The sequence below is a fragment of the Amphiura filiformis genome, chromosome 8, assembly GCF_039555335.1.
Source record: "Amphiura filiformis chromosome 8, Afil_fr2py, whole genome shotgun sequence".
In the NCBI taxonomy this organism is placed as follows: Eukaryota; Metazoa; Echinodermata; class Ophiuroidea; order Amphilepidida; family Amphiuridae; genus Amphiura; species Amphiura filiformis.
Genome location: NC_092635.1, coordinates 39,585,509 through 39,603,221, shown reverse-complemented (window position 1 = coordinate 39,603,221; position 17,713 = coordinate 39,585,509). Strand labels below are relative to the sequence as shown.

Below are 17,713 nucleotides of genomic sequence, written 5' to 3'. Positions count from 1 at the left end.
TCTTTAGATAATTTATTATCTGATATAGAAAAATGTAGCCTTGACATTGCATTTACTACTTCTTAAAAAAATATCTTTGTGCGAATTTAAAAAAGAGGGCAAATCTTTCTTCATCAAGGATTTGATCGCTTCTTATCAATAGAAGTCAGCAAACAAAACTGCACCATTTTTAGGAAAGAACTATCCAATTGAGGTTGATTTGACTTTTGCAAAAAATAACATACTGATTGGGATATTTTTATTTCTTGAACTCTCAGCACAGACATTTTTCATCTACAGAAGATAGCAAAGTTGGGTTATTTGCATCTACATGACAGCAATGTTGAGTTGATTTCATCTAATGAAGATAGCCAAGTGGTAGTATTTTCATCCACTGAATATAGCAAAGTTGAGTTATTTTCATCTACTGAAGATAGCAAAGTTGAGTTATTTACATCTACCAAAGATAGCAAAGTTGAGTTATTTTCATCTACTGAAGATAGCAATGTTGAGTTGTTTTCATCTAATGAAGATAGCCAAGTGGTAGTATTTTCATCCATTGAATATAGCAAAGTTGAGTTGTTTTCATCTACTGAAGATAGCAAAGTTGAGTTGTGTTATCTACTGAAGTAGACTTGAGTTGTTTATATTGACTGTAGATAGCAATGTTTAGTTGTTACATCTACTGAAGATAGCAAAGTTGAGTTATATGCATCTACTGAAGAGATAGCAAAGTTATTAACATCAATTAAAAAAAACAATGTTTTTCATCTACTGAAGATATTAAAGTAATTTTGTTTCATCTACCTAAGATTGCAAAGTTGCATTAATGCAACTGCTTTTCATCTACTGAAGATAGCAAAACTGAGTTGTTATCTACTGAAGATAGCAAAACTGAGTTGTTATCTACTGAAGATAGCAAAGTTGAGTTGTTTTCTTCTACTGAAGATATAGCAAAGTTGAGTTGTTTGTATGAATTTCTCCAGTGCAATTTTGTATCTGGTGTATCTGTATAGTAAATTTACTGACCATTTAATTGATTTTCTCTGACCATGAGTGACATCCAATACATATGAAGCAATGTAAACAACATCTTTATTGTGTGATACAAAATATCAAACACACAGAATCATGGCTTGTAAAAATAGCCAAAAATAGCAGAATATACTTCTCATAGCCCCATCAATAAAATCATACTGGTATTTGAAAACCAGGTTTCTGCACATATGGATTGTGTATATTTCTACATTTTTAATATTAGTAAGTTTGTTCTGAATGAAAAAAGCTATGTCAGTAAGCAATTCAGATTATACATTAACATCAATCATAGCCTTTTCGCCCATGAAAAAAGATGTTTCTAATCCAAAGTATGGCCTGAAAACTGCGTAACAGGTCATTTTCCAAGCTTTTCAAGTCTATTCTGAGCCGCAAAAAGGGTTGTGCTGATAATGGAACTTGAGTGAACAGGACAAATTCATATGTTCATCTACTGAAGATAGCACATTTGTGACATGATCAAGGGAAATGAGTCGCATGTCAGCCCTGGTCGAAAATGAGTTTTACACATGTTTCTAGAGAGGACATTTAGAGCTTTCAGAAACTGAAAACCCATTTTGATACAACTTTTCTTTGTGAAGTTACGTCAATTTATCAATCGCTGAAAACAATATAAAACAAAAGAATTTTAACACCTTCTTTGCCAATATCTCAAAATCAATATTAGCGACATCCGACTCATTTCCCTTGATCGTGTCACATTTGTGTTATCTACTGAAGATAGCAATATTGAGTTATTTTCATTGTCAGCAAAGTTAATTATTGTCATCTTCTGCAGATAGAAAAGTTGACTTATTTTCATCTCAAGATAGCAAAATTTAGTGATTAATTTTCATCTACTGAAGATAGCAAAGTTGAAATATTTCAAAGTAGTCAAGTTTTGCTATTTAATCATCTGAAATTGGCAAAAACATGGTTATTTGCATCTTCTGAAGATAGCTTTTTCATGTTTATCTTTAAAAGATAGTAAGATTGGCTTTTTTCATCTACCAAATCTAACAAAATGTGTACATTTATTTTCTCATCTGATGATAGCAAAGTATATTTTTTACCTGATTCACCTACTGAAGAAGCCAAAATTGCTTTTGCTGCTGATTCCAAAATGTGAACCATAAATTGAACTATTATTAATTTTCATTTGATTTATTAATTTTCATTTGATTTTTTTAAATTGTTTTCTGTTTTGACCATATCTGAGATATCAATTTTACAAACGTTTGATTCATTTTGCTTGATCAAACCATACTCTTGCATATATGTGACATGATCAAGGGGAATGAGTCACATGTCGACCCTGGTCGGAAATGAGTTTTACATATGTTTCTAAAAAGGGCATTTAGAGCTTTCTGAAACTGAAAACTCTGTGTTGATATGACTATTCTTTGCAAAGTTACATCAATTTATCAATTGCTGAAAACAATATAAAACAAAAGAATTTTAACACTTTCTTTGCCAATATCTCAAAATCAATATTAGCGACATCCGACTCATTTCCCTTGACCGTGTCACATATTTGCCATTGGAGTGGAAAACCCTACCGGAGTACCGGTACTTGTCTTGCCATGTCTTAAACACGCACAAACATCAGCTTTCTATATTTATGTGACATTATATCCAACCAAAGTCTACTGAGGAAATCACATCATGTATTATGCATTCCAAGTCACGCTGATCATAGAAAGCATAACAAGCTGAAAGCCGTCTTTATGATCAAGGGTCTAGCCTACCGTGCCGAGTTTCCCCTGTAAGCATGCAAGATGGATATACAATGCATTTTTTGTATAAACACATGACAACTGATGCTAATAGTTGATGACTTGGATCAAAAGCAAACCATGTAGTACATTTTAGTAATACAAAACCCTCTTTCTGTAGGACTTTTAGTTGACAGTATTTGCTTCTTTTATATCACGTCTTGTATTTTTCATAAGAACATATGTGATGCGATCAAGCAAAATCAGTCGGAACTCAGAAATATTGATTTTGAGATATAGCCAAACATTTTGTTCCCTGCTGTTTTGGAAACTCTTTTAAAATGCTCATATCTTTGGAACTGGTTGTTCATTTTCAATGGAGTTTTCTGCAAAATATAGCTTTCTAAATGCTTTTTACTGTTCTACAAGAAACTAAAGATTTAATATTTCTGAGTTCCACCTGATTTTGCTTTATCGCATCACTTATTAAGGTTATAGCTTCTTTATCAAACATCTTGACGAGGTTTGGCTGATATTAATAAAGTTGGTAAATTGTGATTTAAATCAGTTGACTTTTTATAATTAAAATCAAAACTAACATTGTGTCTTTTAGTACCATAAAAACGGGTACTGTGCACTCACAGTACACTGATCTTAGAAAACATAATATTAAAGCTTACAGCTTCTTATCTTTGAAAATCTTACTTCCCAGCGTAGCAATATAGCATTCACAATACCATCAAGTCGTGACAAATGATGCTAATTCTAGGTGTATTAGATTAAAATAGTATTGGTTTTCTTTCCCATGCAAACCCATATTGAAATTTCAATTAAACTTGAATTTATGTGCCACTAAAGGGATAATCCTTTTCTCTGCTCAGGTGACTAACACTCTGTTACAAGATTTACTAAAAAGGTATAGATGTATGAAGCTTTCAAAACTTACATTTAAATGAGTTTCCTATTTCTATTAAATCGGTGTGGTTCTTATGATGCAAACTGAAAAAGTTTTGCACAAAATGTGATGTGTTCAACTTCAAATGACATTTTAGCAAATTGATATTTCCTCATGACTATGTTAGAAATGCATATTAGTACAGGTACCCGTCAGTTTAGGAGAGACTCATAAAATTTCCCCACGTTTAAGCTATAAAATGAGTTGAATGAGAGATACATACAGTTTTGAGACACACATAAAATTCAACATGTTCAAGCTTCAAACCATTTGGAAAGTAAATTTTCAATTTTGGTTATGAAATGCTCTTAATTTATTCAAAATGGGACTTGTGTTACATGAAATGAACATCATTACAATTGCACACAAAAAATGCAAAATTCAATAAAGTTCCACACTAAATATGTTACTGTATCTCAAAATTAAATTTTGGTGACTAAATGACTGGTTTTACAAGTTTGATAACATCACAAATGTTATGGTTGTTCATTGTGCATCTATATTTCACATATTTGAAGAAACTATACTGTGAACTGTGTAGATCACTTTCATGTATAGATTCAGTGTAGAAATGGACCATAACAAGAAGGAGGAAATGGTATGAATTACTGATACTTGAGACTAATTTAATTGAATTGCAGATTTCTTGCACCATATTTGGCTCAGCTGAGCATGGCTGGCAAATGTGTGCATCAGTTTATACATTGAAGTCAATGTAAACCTAATAAGGTAATAATCTTATGTGTAGGGGTTCACTTACTACATATCGACAGGTTAATAGTTATGTAACATGTACCAGGGCCATACACAGGAGAAATGTTTAAGAATCTATGGGCAAAGGGAATGTCACCTGTTTATTTATATTTCTTATTTTCTCTTGTCCTTGCCCTTTTCAATATTATTTAAATTCTTACTCAGCTGCCAGGATCTGGATCTGGCTATGGTTGAGTCGTACTATCGCCAACTTTGGTGGAAATGAGGTCTAGGTCGAATGTGAGCGAATAATGTGAGAGTGTGCAAAAAATTACTTCATGAGCCGGCTCCTGAAGTTGCGCAGTGTTGGTGCTGATGTGATGTCTTCAGTCAGAATGTTCCAGTCAGTAGTTGCGTGTGGAAAGTAGGAGTACTTGAAAACATTCATGGTTGCATTGCCCCTTAGGGTTAAATACCACTAATTATGTATTACACGTGTTTCAATGGGAAAATGCCTAATTTCGGGTGGAATTTTCTCATATTCAGAACTCTCACAGTTCAATGCCACCAATATCAGGTGAAACTATATGATTTAGATGCCAAATGATCAAAAATTCAACATAGGTTGACCTGAGACTTTTCTTGTTTTAACGCACTGAACCGTAAACACCTTAAAATGACAGTGCGCCCTCGAAGCTGAAAGTTACAATATGATAAAGGCGACTATTTACTAAAAACCGAAGCCGTATGCGTATGAATTTTGGTACTATTACATCAAAAATGTCATATAATGAGAGAAAATGTACCATTTTGAAGCATCAAACTCTAAAAAGTACTTTTTGGCTATATAACTTGATCAATTTCAGCGATTTTAATGCAGTCTTTTGAATGCCATGAAAACAAATAGTTCCTCATCGTATTTCAATGTATCGCCCAGGCCTATTAGTGGTCTTTAACCTATATAAGCACAAAGGTGCTCCAATCTCGGTAAATGACATGAATGTAAACATTGACATTTGCAATACATGTTTTAACAAGAAAATTTCTGGAAAACAGCATGACGAGTAAAATATCAATGATTTTCGGACACCCTGTATGATGACTGTTTAGCTGTTTTTGCTTCAACCTAGGACTATATATGGAGATTCAGTATCTGTAGCCTGTCCTAGCACGATCAGATCAGATTAAGATTGATTTAGGGTTAGTGTTCCGATATAGGCTTGCTGTTTAGTGTTAGAATTGTTGATTAGGGTCAGGTTCGCATTAGGAATAGGGTTTTTATAGGGCTAGGCTCATGGATAGGGATAGAGATACGGCTAGGTCAGAGGATTAGATATGTGTTTAAAATAGAGTTATAGATCAAGTTAGGGTTCGGGCTTGAGTTAGGATAGAGTGAGGCCACACAGGATGCTGTAGAGGCCCATAGACAACGTGTACACAAAGACTAGGTTTTATTTTACACGTGACTATAGGCCTTACATGCCTTAAAAGCTTAAGCAAAATGCCTAGCCTAGGCCTATACTGTATTTACACGTATAGGCCTATATATTATTTAGGGCAAGGAAATCACCAACAAAATGTGCATGTGGGTCTAATTAACAAAGTGGCATGTCTAAATGCTCATCAACATTGATTTGTCATCATCATTAAGCTTTCTATATGTATACGCAGGGAAGCGAGGTTGTTGAATTTAGAAGCCCTGAAATCACAGAAACCAGCCCTAAACCCAATACTAATGCCACAAGTCCCCCCCCCCCCCCTCAACCCGTTACTACCTCAACGGGTTCTAAAAACATAACTTAGTAGTCGAAAGAAGATGCACGTTTTTCTTGCCAGGGCAAATACAGTTAAATATTGAGAAATGTAAGCAAAAATAGCCAGAAAAGTCTCCATGACGAATATCAGATCCATAGAATTCAGTGTTTCTATAGGTTAAATACCACTAATTATGTATTACACGTGTTTCAATGGGAAAATGCCTAATTTCGGGTGGAATTTTCTCATATTCAGAACTCTCACAGTTCAATGCCACCAATATCAGGTGAAACTATATGATTTAGATGCCAAATGATCAAAAATTCAACATAGGTTGACCTGAGACTTTTCTTGTTTTAACGCACTGAACCGTAAACACCTTAAAATGACAGTGCGCCTCGAAGCTGAAAGTTACAATATGATAAGGCGACTATTTACTAAAAACCGAAGCCGTGCGTATGAATTTTGGTACTATTACATCAAAAATGTCATATAATGAGAGAAAATGTACCATTTTGAAGCATCAAACTCTAAAAAGTACTTTTTGGCTATATAACTTGATCAATTTCAGCGATTTTAATGCAGTCTTTTGAATGCCATGAAAACAAATAGTTCCTCATCGTATTTCAATGTATCGCCCAGGCCTATTAGTGGTCTTTAACCTTAGCAGCTTGGATTTTATGTATGTCCTTGTCCTGGTGTTTTTGCAGTCTGTAAGGTACGTGTCACGGTTGATGCCCTCAAGTCCATTCTGGATCTTGAACATCGTGGATAGACATGCTTTCCTGCGCCTTTCTTGCAGTGTGTCCTGCTCCAAAGTGTTCAATATAATATTGGTAATGCTGCTATCTCTCTTGTAGTTGTCTCAAAACTACCAACTTGCGACTTCACGCTAATTTCTTGTAGAAACACTGTCCACAGCTAGCACTGCTTATATGTTATTGTCAAGGTTTGACAGGAGACTTGAATCTTGCTGCCTGGAAGGCTAATAAGACATGAATATTATATGTATAGTGTGATGTTGTTAAACAAAATGAGTCTGTTGTCAAGTTCATTTGTTTGTTATTTGCATATTAAAGAAACAAAATGGGTTTTTTTTTAAGTCACCATGAATGATTGTAGCATTTAGTCCAGAAATACGCCAAATCCGAAAAAAAAAAAAAATTAAAAAAAACAAACAAATCCGCTCTTCCTCACGTCCTCTTTCAAAGCTGTGGAGGACAAACAAACAATTTTTTTTTTTTTTTTGGCCTTACCATGGTTGGCATTTGATATTTTCATTAAAATTGATTTTTTTTTTATTACTTGGTGATTCTGTAAGATGGCTGCTGCTAACTTTCTTGTAAAAGAAATTTAATCTGTCTTCTATTAGCCAGATTTCTTGAGTAATTGGAAACCTAACAAATTGAAGAACCATAATAATAATTGCAGTTATTTATGCCAGAAGGTAACAGGAATACATATAAAACACCTTCCTTTGCTTGTTTTGTTCTCTTTTATTGACAGATATGATAATTATCTTTGATCATTTTGTTCAATTTTCACCAAGCCCCATGGGCCATTTGCAGCAGATATAAGCTTTGTATGATAATTTTTAAATTAAAATATCAAATTTAGAGCACATACAAAACTAGATTTATATTATTTGTGAAAGAAGATTCTAGCTGTAATGATTAGCCTACATTGTAATTCATATTAGGCTAATGAAAGTTGATTCCTTGTTTCCCGTTACCCTACTCCGCTCAAAACCAATTGCTGGCCAAATATTTCATTATTTTGAATAAAATGTTGTTTTCTAACAAACTTTAACATACCAATAAATAATTGTGGTTTTGAATATATCATAAATCTCTTTCTGTTGATTTTTCAGGGATTTTCTTTGCAGTAGGAGCATGGTATATGGTTAATAATGAATTATTAATGAATACCTACTCAATTCTCTGTCCCGCACTTTTTGATCTGCTCTAATCTCATCCCGTAAAAAATATTGTGAAACTTCTGAAAATAGTTGCACAATCACCTTCATGTGGTTGTAAACTATATCTGTAAACTACAAACTGTGATTTATCACATGTATACATGGGTAGTTATTGGTTTACACCTGTAACAGATGCAATAAATGAAATGGTATGAAATAATGAATAATGAAAAATGAAATGGTCACCTACACAGTCATGAAAAATTGTGTAACGGGAAACAAGGAATTGACTTTCATTGGCCTTATGGGTGTAAGATATGTTATACAAATCATTTATTTAAGCATTTTTATCAGACCCACAGGGAGAGCATTGATAATTGAATAAATGTATGCGTATAAGACTGACACTTAAAAACAAACCTCGCAAAATCAAGTTGTTTCACTGTTGCATGCATTATGTAAAGTTTTACAAGAATCTCACTCATTCTTGAAAGCACAGGTAACACATGGGTTTGTGATCAAAGAATCCTTTTATGTCACTCTATGTAATACCGTATAGCATACTATACACTAAAAGTATTTTCTAATGCTATAGCATAAAAACTGCCTAGTCCAGGGCCTCAAGGTGCTTCATGTAGCTGAGTATACTTGGCTCAATCCTCTAGGCATCTACAATGTGCTCAAGTCAGCATTGCCAGAAACATGGATGGCATTACACTCACAGACATGAAAAATGGGTGTGTACCATGTGCTGCATGTTTCTTCCTTTTTAACTGAATGCAATTTTTGTTTCTGAATGTTTTCAGTTTCATGCGTGATATCTTTTATCATTCTTCAGGGTATTAAGTTGAGGATTTTTAAACTTTCACACACAAAAATGATCATGGAACAAAAGCTGTCCCGCGAATCACAGAGCAATGCTGTTTTTAATCATATAATGCACACAATATTCTTTAAATGGAAAAAAAAATCCTGAACAAGTATCAAGTTTTGACCCAAAGTTAGCTTGAACACAATTAAGTGATATCCTAAAGATTAACCAAATGTTACACACCTACATGTAGTTCTTACACTAAAACACTTTGATTGAAGGTGGTTATGTGGTTGTGGGGGATATGCATGTGTGTAGTGGCATAGCCAGGATTTTGGTGTGAGGGGGCAAAGCCTAATTTTCGTCCCAATTTAGGGGGTCAGGCCAGATTTTCATCTCCATTTAGGGGGCAAAGCCAGATTTTCATCCCCATTTGTCAATTTTTTTGTCCCATTTTTGGTCATTTTGAGGACATTTTGCTCTTTGCCATCCCCATTTTGTCCCTGAAAATTTTCTGTGGGGTAGGGCACTCTGCCTCCTGCACCCCCTGGCTTTGCCACTGCCATGTGTGCTCATGTGCTTGAGCACATAGCTCCTTACCTGCCAGGAATACATTGCAAATGACTTTTTTGTGTTTTCAAATAACAAAGCATTAAACTTGTCCAATATCCTATTATTACAATATCTGTGCTAGTCAATTGCAAATCAATAATAGAAATCATATATATGTGAGCAGACATCACTTGGTACCTACACTGTGTTATGAAAAAACATAAGAGCTCTATGATCATTGATCAAATTCTGAGAGTAGTCATTAACTTAATTAAAAAAAACCAAACAGAATTAAGTAAATCCATGAACGCTCCTTTAATATGTCATCATACACACACTTAGCAGCTTGATTGTGATATTGCTTTAGCATATGTGTATTGGTTTTGTTGAATGTCAGTGAGTCAACATATCAGGTAGTTGTGTGAGTCTGCAGTAGCAAGGTAATTTTAACCAGGGAAAACTACTGCAGCATTTGTGGGAAGTATATTTATTTAAAATGTGACATTTGAAAATGGATATGAAAAACAAAATCAAATTAGTGATCATACTTATTCGTGTTTGTTGTGTCATTAAAATGAGGGTGACATTATAGGGAGACATTTCAAACCAAATTGAAAATGTAGGTACTTTGGTCAAATTATACTAAGGGAAGTAAAGAAATGCGCAAAAGCTTTCAGGTTTTTGCAACCAGTCTGGAGGCAGAGGGGGAATGATGGTTTTGTTAAAACTAAAAGTTTAAAGTGTTTTTATCGCTGATTATTGTTACGTGGGTTAATAATAATAATAATAATACTGGACATTTATAAAGCGCACAAAACAAAGAGTCTCTAGGCGCTGCACAAAAGGAGAAATACCGTAAACTACAAACATCTTAAAAACTGCAGAAGAATAAAAGCCCATCAAAATTAATATCAATTCTTAATCTACAACAGGATAAAACCAGCAATCATGATAATACACAAACATCAATAATGCTGAGCCAATTTACACTTAAAGCTAAAAAACGACTAAAATCAGCCAAATATACATTTGGCTGTACATGGTGGTGTAAATTTGTCACCTCTGGGCAATGCAAAATATCCAAGGTTAAAGTTTATGCAAGGCACAAAATCAAAATCAAACCTGGTCAAATATTTTCAAACCTTCTTTCATCTGTTAAATAATATTAACTCACTTTTCCTATTACAAAATCCCCGATTGGTTTTTGCAATTTAAGATGAGACCGTAAGCACAAAAGTACAGTCAGTCTGCTCTGAAGTACAAAGTAGTTGAAAGTACCGACGCCAACGCACATATTGTGCCGACTTTGAAGGCAGGCATATCTACAGCAGATACGCAGCACTGCATAGTCACATATATACGCGCGCATTGTCACTTTGTACTTCAGAGTGGACAAACTGTAGGTGATGACTTAGGGCTCATATTGAAATTCCCTTACACAGGAAGGTGTGCGCCATCCTGCAGCTTTCCTGTGCTAGCCTTCTTTGTTAAAATCCTGGGCAGGGTGTATCACTGATGCATATAATCCATCCGTTTTATGACCGAGCTTTCCTGAGGCGCGTGCTTAGCGAGGGGAATCCTGCCTTCTTTCTGTGTGAAAACGTGGTAGGGTATTTCAATATGAGCCCTTAATTGCCACCATCGGGACCAACAAGTGCAAATATTTTATTTGCAACAGTGATGGTGAACATGTTTTATTCAGTTTTGAGCTAGCTAATGTATCATGATATAAATAACTAAGTGAAGGAAAAAAATGGTGATATTTCCCTTGAGGTATCAACAGGATAGAAGGAGAGAGTAATATTGATCAGGGATGCTCATAAATGTATAGCAATATATTACTGACTAGGTACTTGTGACCTTTTTGGAAATTTAAGAACGAGTTGATACTTCTGTCGTGACACAAGGCATAAAATTCCCCCTAAGATAAACCGATTAAGATTCAAAATTTTCATTAACTTTTACTTCAAGCATGCCAACTGCAAATTATGATAAATGAAAGTGCAATTCTACCATACGACTACTTCAAAATAGGCATGAAAGCACGCATAAGGTGTACATTTTATCCTATTTTTAAGATTACTAATTGGGACACGGTCTGAACCACTCAGACCAAAGTCTTGTCATTTTGACAACCATCACTGACTTGCTTATATCATAGACTGTACAGTCTATACTCATATCTAGTGTACTGCTGTTTGAATCCACAAGTATCTGGTATAGACCTACTTGGTTGCAAAGTTATGCACTTTTTTTTGCTCTTTTTTGCTTTTATCTCTATTTCATTGTTTGCCACCCAACTTTGGTCTGATTGGACCAGATCATGTCACATACCATACTCAAATTAAGTTGTATTGAGTTGAGTGAGATAGAGACCCCGTTTACACAGAGAGAAGTCGACTACAATTGCAACATCGAATTCAATTTGCGACTAAAGATTAGCATAAATTATTTCTTAACGGTTTTTACATGGTAGTCAACTTCAAAACAAATGGTGAATTCCATTTGTATGCCATTACTTACTCATGCTTCAAACAACCATTATGAAGTCGACTTCTAAATTACGTGTTCGTTTACACTACAAAAGTCGACTTTGAATTCAATAAATGTTGCTCCGGGTCGTCGTTTGTAGTCAACTTTTGAAGTCGAGTTCAAATTACGACAACCCTGTTTACACACAAATGAAGTCAAGTTCAAAGTCGACTGAAGTCGACTTCAGGCTCTGTGTAAACGGGGTCATAGATATTAAATTTACAGATTTCTTAAGTTACAGGTGTCATCAGGCAAAACAAAAACAAAACAAAAAAGGAAATGAAATAAAAAATAAAGAAACATGTGTATTCCTCAAAGTACATGTATGTATTTAATTTCAACTTACTTACTAACAAAATCATATCTGTATATTCTTTCTTCTACAGATGACAGTGTGATAACCAACCCAGTACTTGTAGAACGTTCAAATCTTCTCAACGTTGCCAAACTTAGCATCAAGAATCTCATAGAATCAGCCTTAGAAGAAGCAAGGACATTAGACAATGAACATGTACCATTGCAACAGTTCTTTGTGGTCATGGAACATGTGCTATCCCATGGACTCAAAGGTAATTGTATGTAAGGCTGATACTTCTTGCCATAAGGGACTGTTCACAAACACTTGTAAGGGGGGCCTGATGCAAAAAAATTTGATTGCGAAAATTTTTCGGGCCCCTTTACAGACCTCGAAATATTTCAGGGCCCCCCTTTTTGACATGAAAATTATGGGTCAACCCCATAGAAAAGCATATAAACTCAATTTTTCCAGGAAAATTTGTGGTCATTTTTTCAGGCCCCCCCCCCCCAGGAGGGTCAAAAAATTTCAGGCCCCCCCTTTTGCATCAGGCCCCCCTTACAAGTGTTTGTTACGGTCCCTAAAGCCCTCCTGCAATGAATAATAGCCTTACAGACATGATCATTATTCTTTCAATATTGTACACAGCTAAACATATGACATCTGGCAGCTATAGCAGATGGGGGCTTCCTTGCACTAACCCCTTCAAGATACAGGTGTGTTGCTGTAGCTGCTCTTTGTGACCTTGAAAGAAAAAATATCACATTGTGGATTCAAAGTTATCAATTCAACATTGTGGTTATGCAGATTATAAGGGCAAAAATGAGATAAGCCCACAAGCTTGTTATTACATTTTTGTACCAAGTTGGGCAGGTCTTTGCCATCAATTAAGAATTCATCCTGTTAGTTGGGCAGTAAATCAGGTTTTCATTGCATAATCACATTAGGGGCAGGGGCCATGGAACGTTTTGCAAGTGTGGGTGCTCAGGTTTATGGATAAATAAAGCAGACCGAGGGAATCAAGTGGAATCACTAACTATATGCCTAAGGAGGGCCAGTAGGGCTAGTTGGCCATTGTGAAACACATTTTTACCTCAATGTGAAGTACAAAACGCAATTTGAAAAAATCTGACTACTTACCTTTAAGGCTGTGCTTATTCTCTGTTCTAATTTACATTCACCAACACAGGAAAGAAGACATTCCTTGAAAAGAAGCGCTCATTTTGGAGTGCCCTTGAAGGATTGGATAAAGTCATGCCAGAAGCGGTTGAGGTCAACGATAGTGTACGCAATCTACCAGGTGTCAAGTAAGTGTCTTCCAGATGCAGGCTCACAAAGCATGGGCATTTTAAGCTAAATTGTCTGCTTCTTGGCCTCTAACTAAGAATGATTTTGAATGGTTACAAAGAGGGCTATATCATGTATTGAGCCAATCAGAGATATGGTGTTATGGTAAGAATAGTCAGTAGGACTGAAGGAGTTTGACTTGAAATTGTCAAGAGATTTAAAAGCTCTCTTTTGATTGGTTTCTCAGATTATTAAATCATGCAATTAATCAATCAGGGACTTGTTAGAAAAGTAGAAGTGCCCTGGGGTTAAAATACCTGCAGGATGTGTGGACTTATCAATGTCAGACTATTGAAGACCAAATTAAAAGGACTAGTTTGCGTCCGATGTCAGGACAAAGGCACGTTGTGATTGGCTGCTGAACTGCGCAGTACATCATTTTTGGTCTGGTTGACAGGACGTCATACGCAGTCTTTAATTCTGTCTTCAATTATACCTGCTCTCAGGTCAGTGTGCCTTTATTGTCTGACTTAGAATTAATATTGTAGAAAAAATCATTTTGGTTGATTGCATCATGCAGTATTGCATTTTCATATCCGCATATTTACACAATGTCTGCAATCAAACAGGCCAATGATTTGGTGCAGCAAGTCCGCATATAGTGCACAGCGCTATGTTGAACAAAGGGGAAGTCGTGCGATTTGTTTGTTAAAAGCAATTTCTCAATTGATTTCATTACATTGAAAGGTAAAGATTGAAATAAAACATGTTTGCATTTTTTAAAGACCGTTTAGTGCCTAAAATCCAAGATGGCCGCCGTGATTGAAAATTTGCCATATTTTACTCATAAATTGCGCTTTAGTAGGGTACAGAATGGAAGTCCCATTCTAGGGTTGAGTACAAGAAGTTTTGAAGGTGTTTCTTTATAGACTTGAGGACGCTGAATAAAATGAGAGGGGTCTGCACCATCGAAAAGTGTGGGGAACTCTTGGTAGAGGGTTTTCAAAATGGCCGCCAAAATCCCTAAAATCACCATAACTTGGTCAGAGAAGCACCCAGCAGCACGATTCTGATGTCTATACCCATGTTTTCAGGGTCAAGGAATCCAATAGAGTCATTTACAACAGCCTTTGACCTATCATTCCAAAATGGCTGCCAAAATTTCAAAATGGCCGCCAGTGAAAATTAATTTGGCTATATCTCGGTGCAGAAAGTCCTAGAAGTATGATGCTGGTGTCTATACCCATGTTTACAGGGTCTAGAAATCCATTGGTATAATCTAAAACAGCACAGGACTTTAAATCCCAAGATGGCCGCCAAAATTTAAAAATAACCACCACTAAAATGCAGAATTTAGCCTTTATCTTATCTTATCAGTGGTTTATACGGCCTTATCCGGGGTTTACGATCCTTACCTGGGGCTAACCTTAGCATAACGCAGTCTAAACCCCAGATAAGGTATCTAAACCCCAGATAAGGTATCTAAACCCCAGATAAGGCGCCGTAACCCCAGGTTAAGGGACATAGATTCCAGATAAAGCAGTCCAAACCCCCAATAAGGTGCCTTAACCCTAAATAAGGAACATAAACCACAGATAAGGCATCGAAACCCCACGTAAGGTGCCTTAACTCTAGACAAGGATCGTTAACCCCGATAAGGGTCGTAAACCCCAGATAAGGCACCTAAACCCCAGATAGGGCGCCTTAACCCCAGATAAGAGACATAAACCCCAGATAAGAGACGTAAACCCCAGATAAGGCAGTTTAAACCCCAGATAAGGCACCTTAACACCAGATAAGGCATCTAAATCCCACATAAGGCATCTAAATCCCAGATAAAGGCGCCTTAACTTCAGATGAGGGACGTAAACCTAGGATAACATAGTCTAAACCCCAGATAAGGCATTTAAACCCCATAAGGCTCCAAATAAGGGATGTAAACCATAAGGGATGTAAAACCCCAAAAAAGGGATGTAAACCATACATAATGCAGTCTAAATCCCAGATCCATTCTGTAGGCATCTAAACCCAGATAAGGCGCCTTAACCCCTGATAAGAGATGTAAATATAGGATAATGCAGTCTAAACCCCAAATAAGCTGCCTTAACCACTGATAAGGGATGTTAACTGGGGATAACACAGTCTAGACCCCAGATAAGGCATCTAAACCCCAGATAAGGGACGTAAGCTCCAGATAAGGCAGTTTAAAAAACCCAAATACGGCACCTTAAACCCTAGATAAGAAACACAAACCCCATATAAGGCAGTCTAAATCCCAGATAAGGCATCTAAACCAAGATAAGGTGCCCTAACCCCAGATAAGGGACCTGAATCTAGGATAATGCAGTCTAAACCCCATATAAGGTGCCCTAACCCCAGATCAGGAACGTGGATCTAGGATAATGCAGTCTAAACCCCAGATAAGGTGCCCTAACCCCCCATTACACTGTTGTCAATGGCAAAATGGCTGATTTCGGGTGAAATTTTTCTCAAATTTAGAACTCTCACCTGCTTTAATATAGTTAAACGCCACCAATATCAGGTGAAACTAGATTATTTAATGATCAAAAATGATCAAGAACTCGACATAGGTTGAAATGAGACTTTTGTTGTTTAAATGCACTGAACCGCAAACAAAATGGCATTGCGCCTCAAGCTGAAAGATGCAATTAATTAGATAGAGCGAATATATGCTAAAAGGTGTCATATAATGAGAAAAATATACCATTTCAAGTATCAAAACCCAAAATGTACTTTTTTGGCAATATAACTTGGTCAATAGGCCTACAGTGATTTTAAACAGTCTTCTCAGATGCCACGCAAACAAATAGTTCATCATTTCCATGCATCGCCCTGGCCTATTGGTGGTGTATAACCATGCACTAGTGCCATGAGTAGGTACTGTATCTGATATGTCGTCCATCTTGGACCTGGCAAGGGGTCTGGTTATGTAAAACATTGTGCTTTTGGTTTAAAGACATAATTATACACTTGGAAACGTGATCATAAAAACAAACTCATGCATTTATATACATTTAAGGGCTGGGGTATGAACGTTTGGACAGTATTTATTTTGGGACATGAGAGCACATCAGACATATCGAATTGCATTCTGAATACGAAGAATGTCACTCTGATATCAAATAATTTTGATTTTTGAAATTCGCAATTTAATACACATTTTATGGCAAATCATTAAAATTGATATTTTTGATATTTAACAGTACTTGAAGTAAACTTTATAAATCTGATGATTTATACTTAAAGTGTATGTAGGTGGGATGAAAAGCCGACGATCAATTGAAAATTTTGACCTTTCAGTATTAAAGATATGGATTTTTTTCCCAAAACACCAAAAAAATTAGGTCTTTTTGGGAAAAAAATCCATATCTTCAATATGAAAGGTCAAAATTTTCAATTGACCGTCGGGCTTTTTCCTCCTGCTACATACACTTTAAGAATATATCATTAGATTTATATAATTTACTTCGAGGACTGTTATATATCAAAATTTGAAAAATATCAAATTTTTATAATTTGTCATAAAATTTGTATTATATTGTGATTTTCAAAAATGAAAATTATTTGATATCAGAAAGACATGCTTCAGATTCAGAATGCAATTCGATAGGTCTGAGGTGCTCTCATGTCCCACAAAAAATACTGTCGAAACGCAATAAACGCTCATTTTGGAACCCTTAAGCAGTATATAAGCAGCCATATTGGTCGCCATATTGCATAATAATCATAATTCTAGAATATTAAAGTTATCTTTGAGTTTTTGAGCATACTTTGAGAGAGGTATATGGCTTTTTTTGCATGTGTCAGTCAGTTTTACAAGATTTTGGTGGCCATCTTGGATTTTACCACTTACCCTGAAATATTAAATCTTTCTTTGAGTGTCTGACACAAGGCTACATAGTTCCAGTGTTTGAAATTTACGTTTTTAGCATGTTTTGAGAGCGATATATAGCTTTTTTTTTTTTTTGCATGTGTCAGTCAGTTTTATAGGATTTTGGCGGCCATCTTGGATTTTACCACTTACCCCGAACCTTTCTTTGAGTGTCTGACACAAGACTACATAGTTCCAGTGTTTGAAATTTACATTTTAGCATATTTTGAGAGCGATATATAGCTTTTTTTGCATGTGTCAGTCAGTTTTATAGAATTTTGGCGACCATCTTAG

General features: G+C 35.7%; 1 protein-coding gene across 4 annotated transcripts in view; it reads left to right on the top strand.

Moving 5' to 3' along the window:
* The window catches only part of LOC140159013 (RUN and FYVE domain-containing protein 2-like), a 73,818-nt gene that overhangs the window by 31,783 nt on the left and 24,322 nt on the right, over window positions 1–17,713 (top strand). For all 4 annotated transcript variants that reach the window (XM_072182328.1, XM_072182325.1, XM_072182326.1 and 1 more), the window contains 2 exons: window positions 12,332–12,514; window positions 13,430–13,547. In XM_072182328.1, the coding sequence (XP_072038429.1) occupies window positions 12,332–12,514; window positions 13,430–13,547 (301 nt within the window). The remainder of the gene's footprint in view (window positions 1–12,331; window positions 12,515–13,429; window positions 13,548–17,713) is intronic.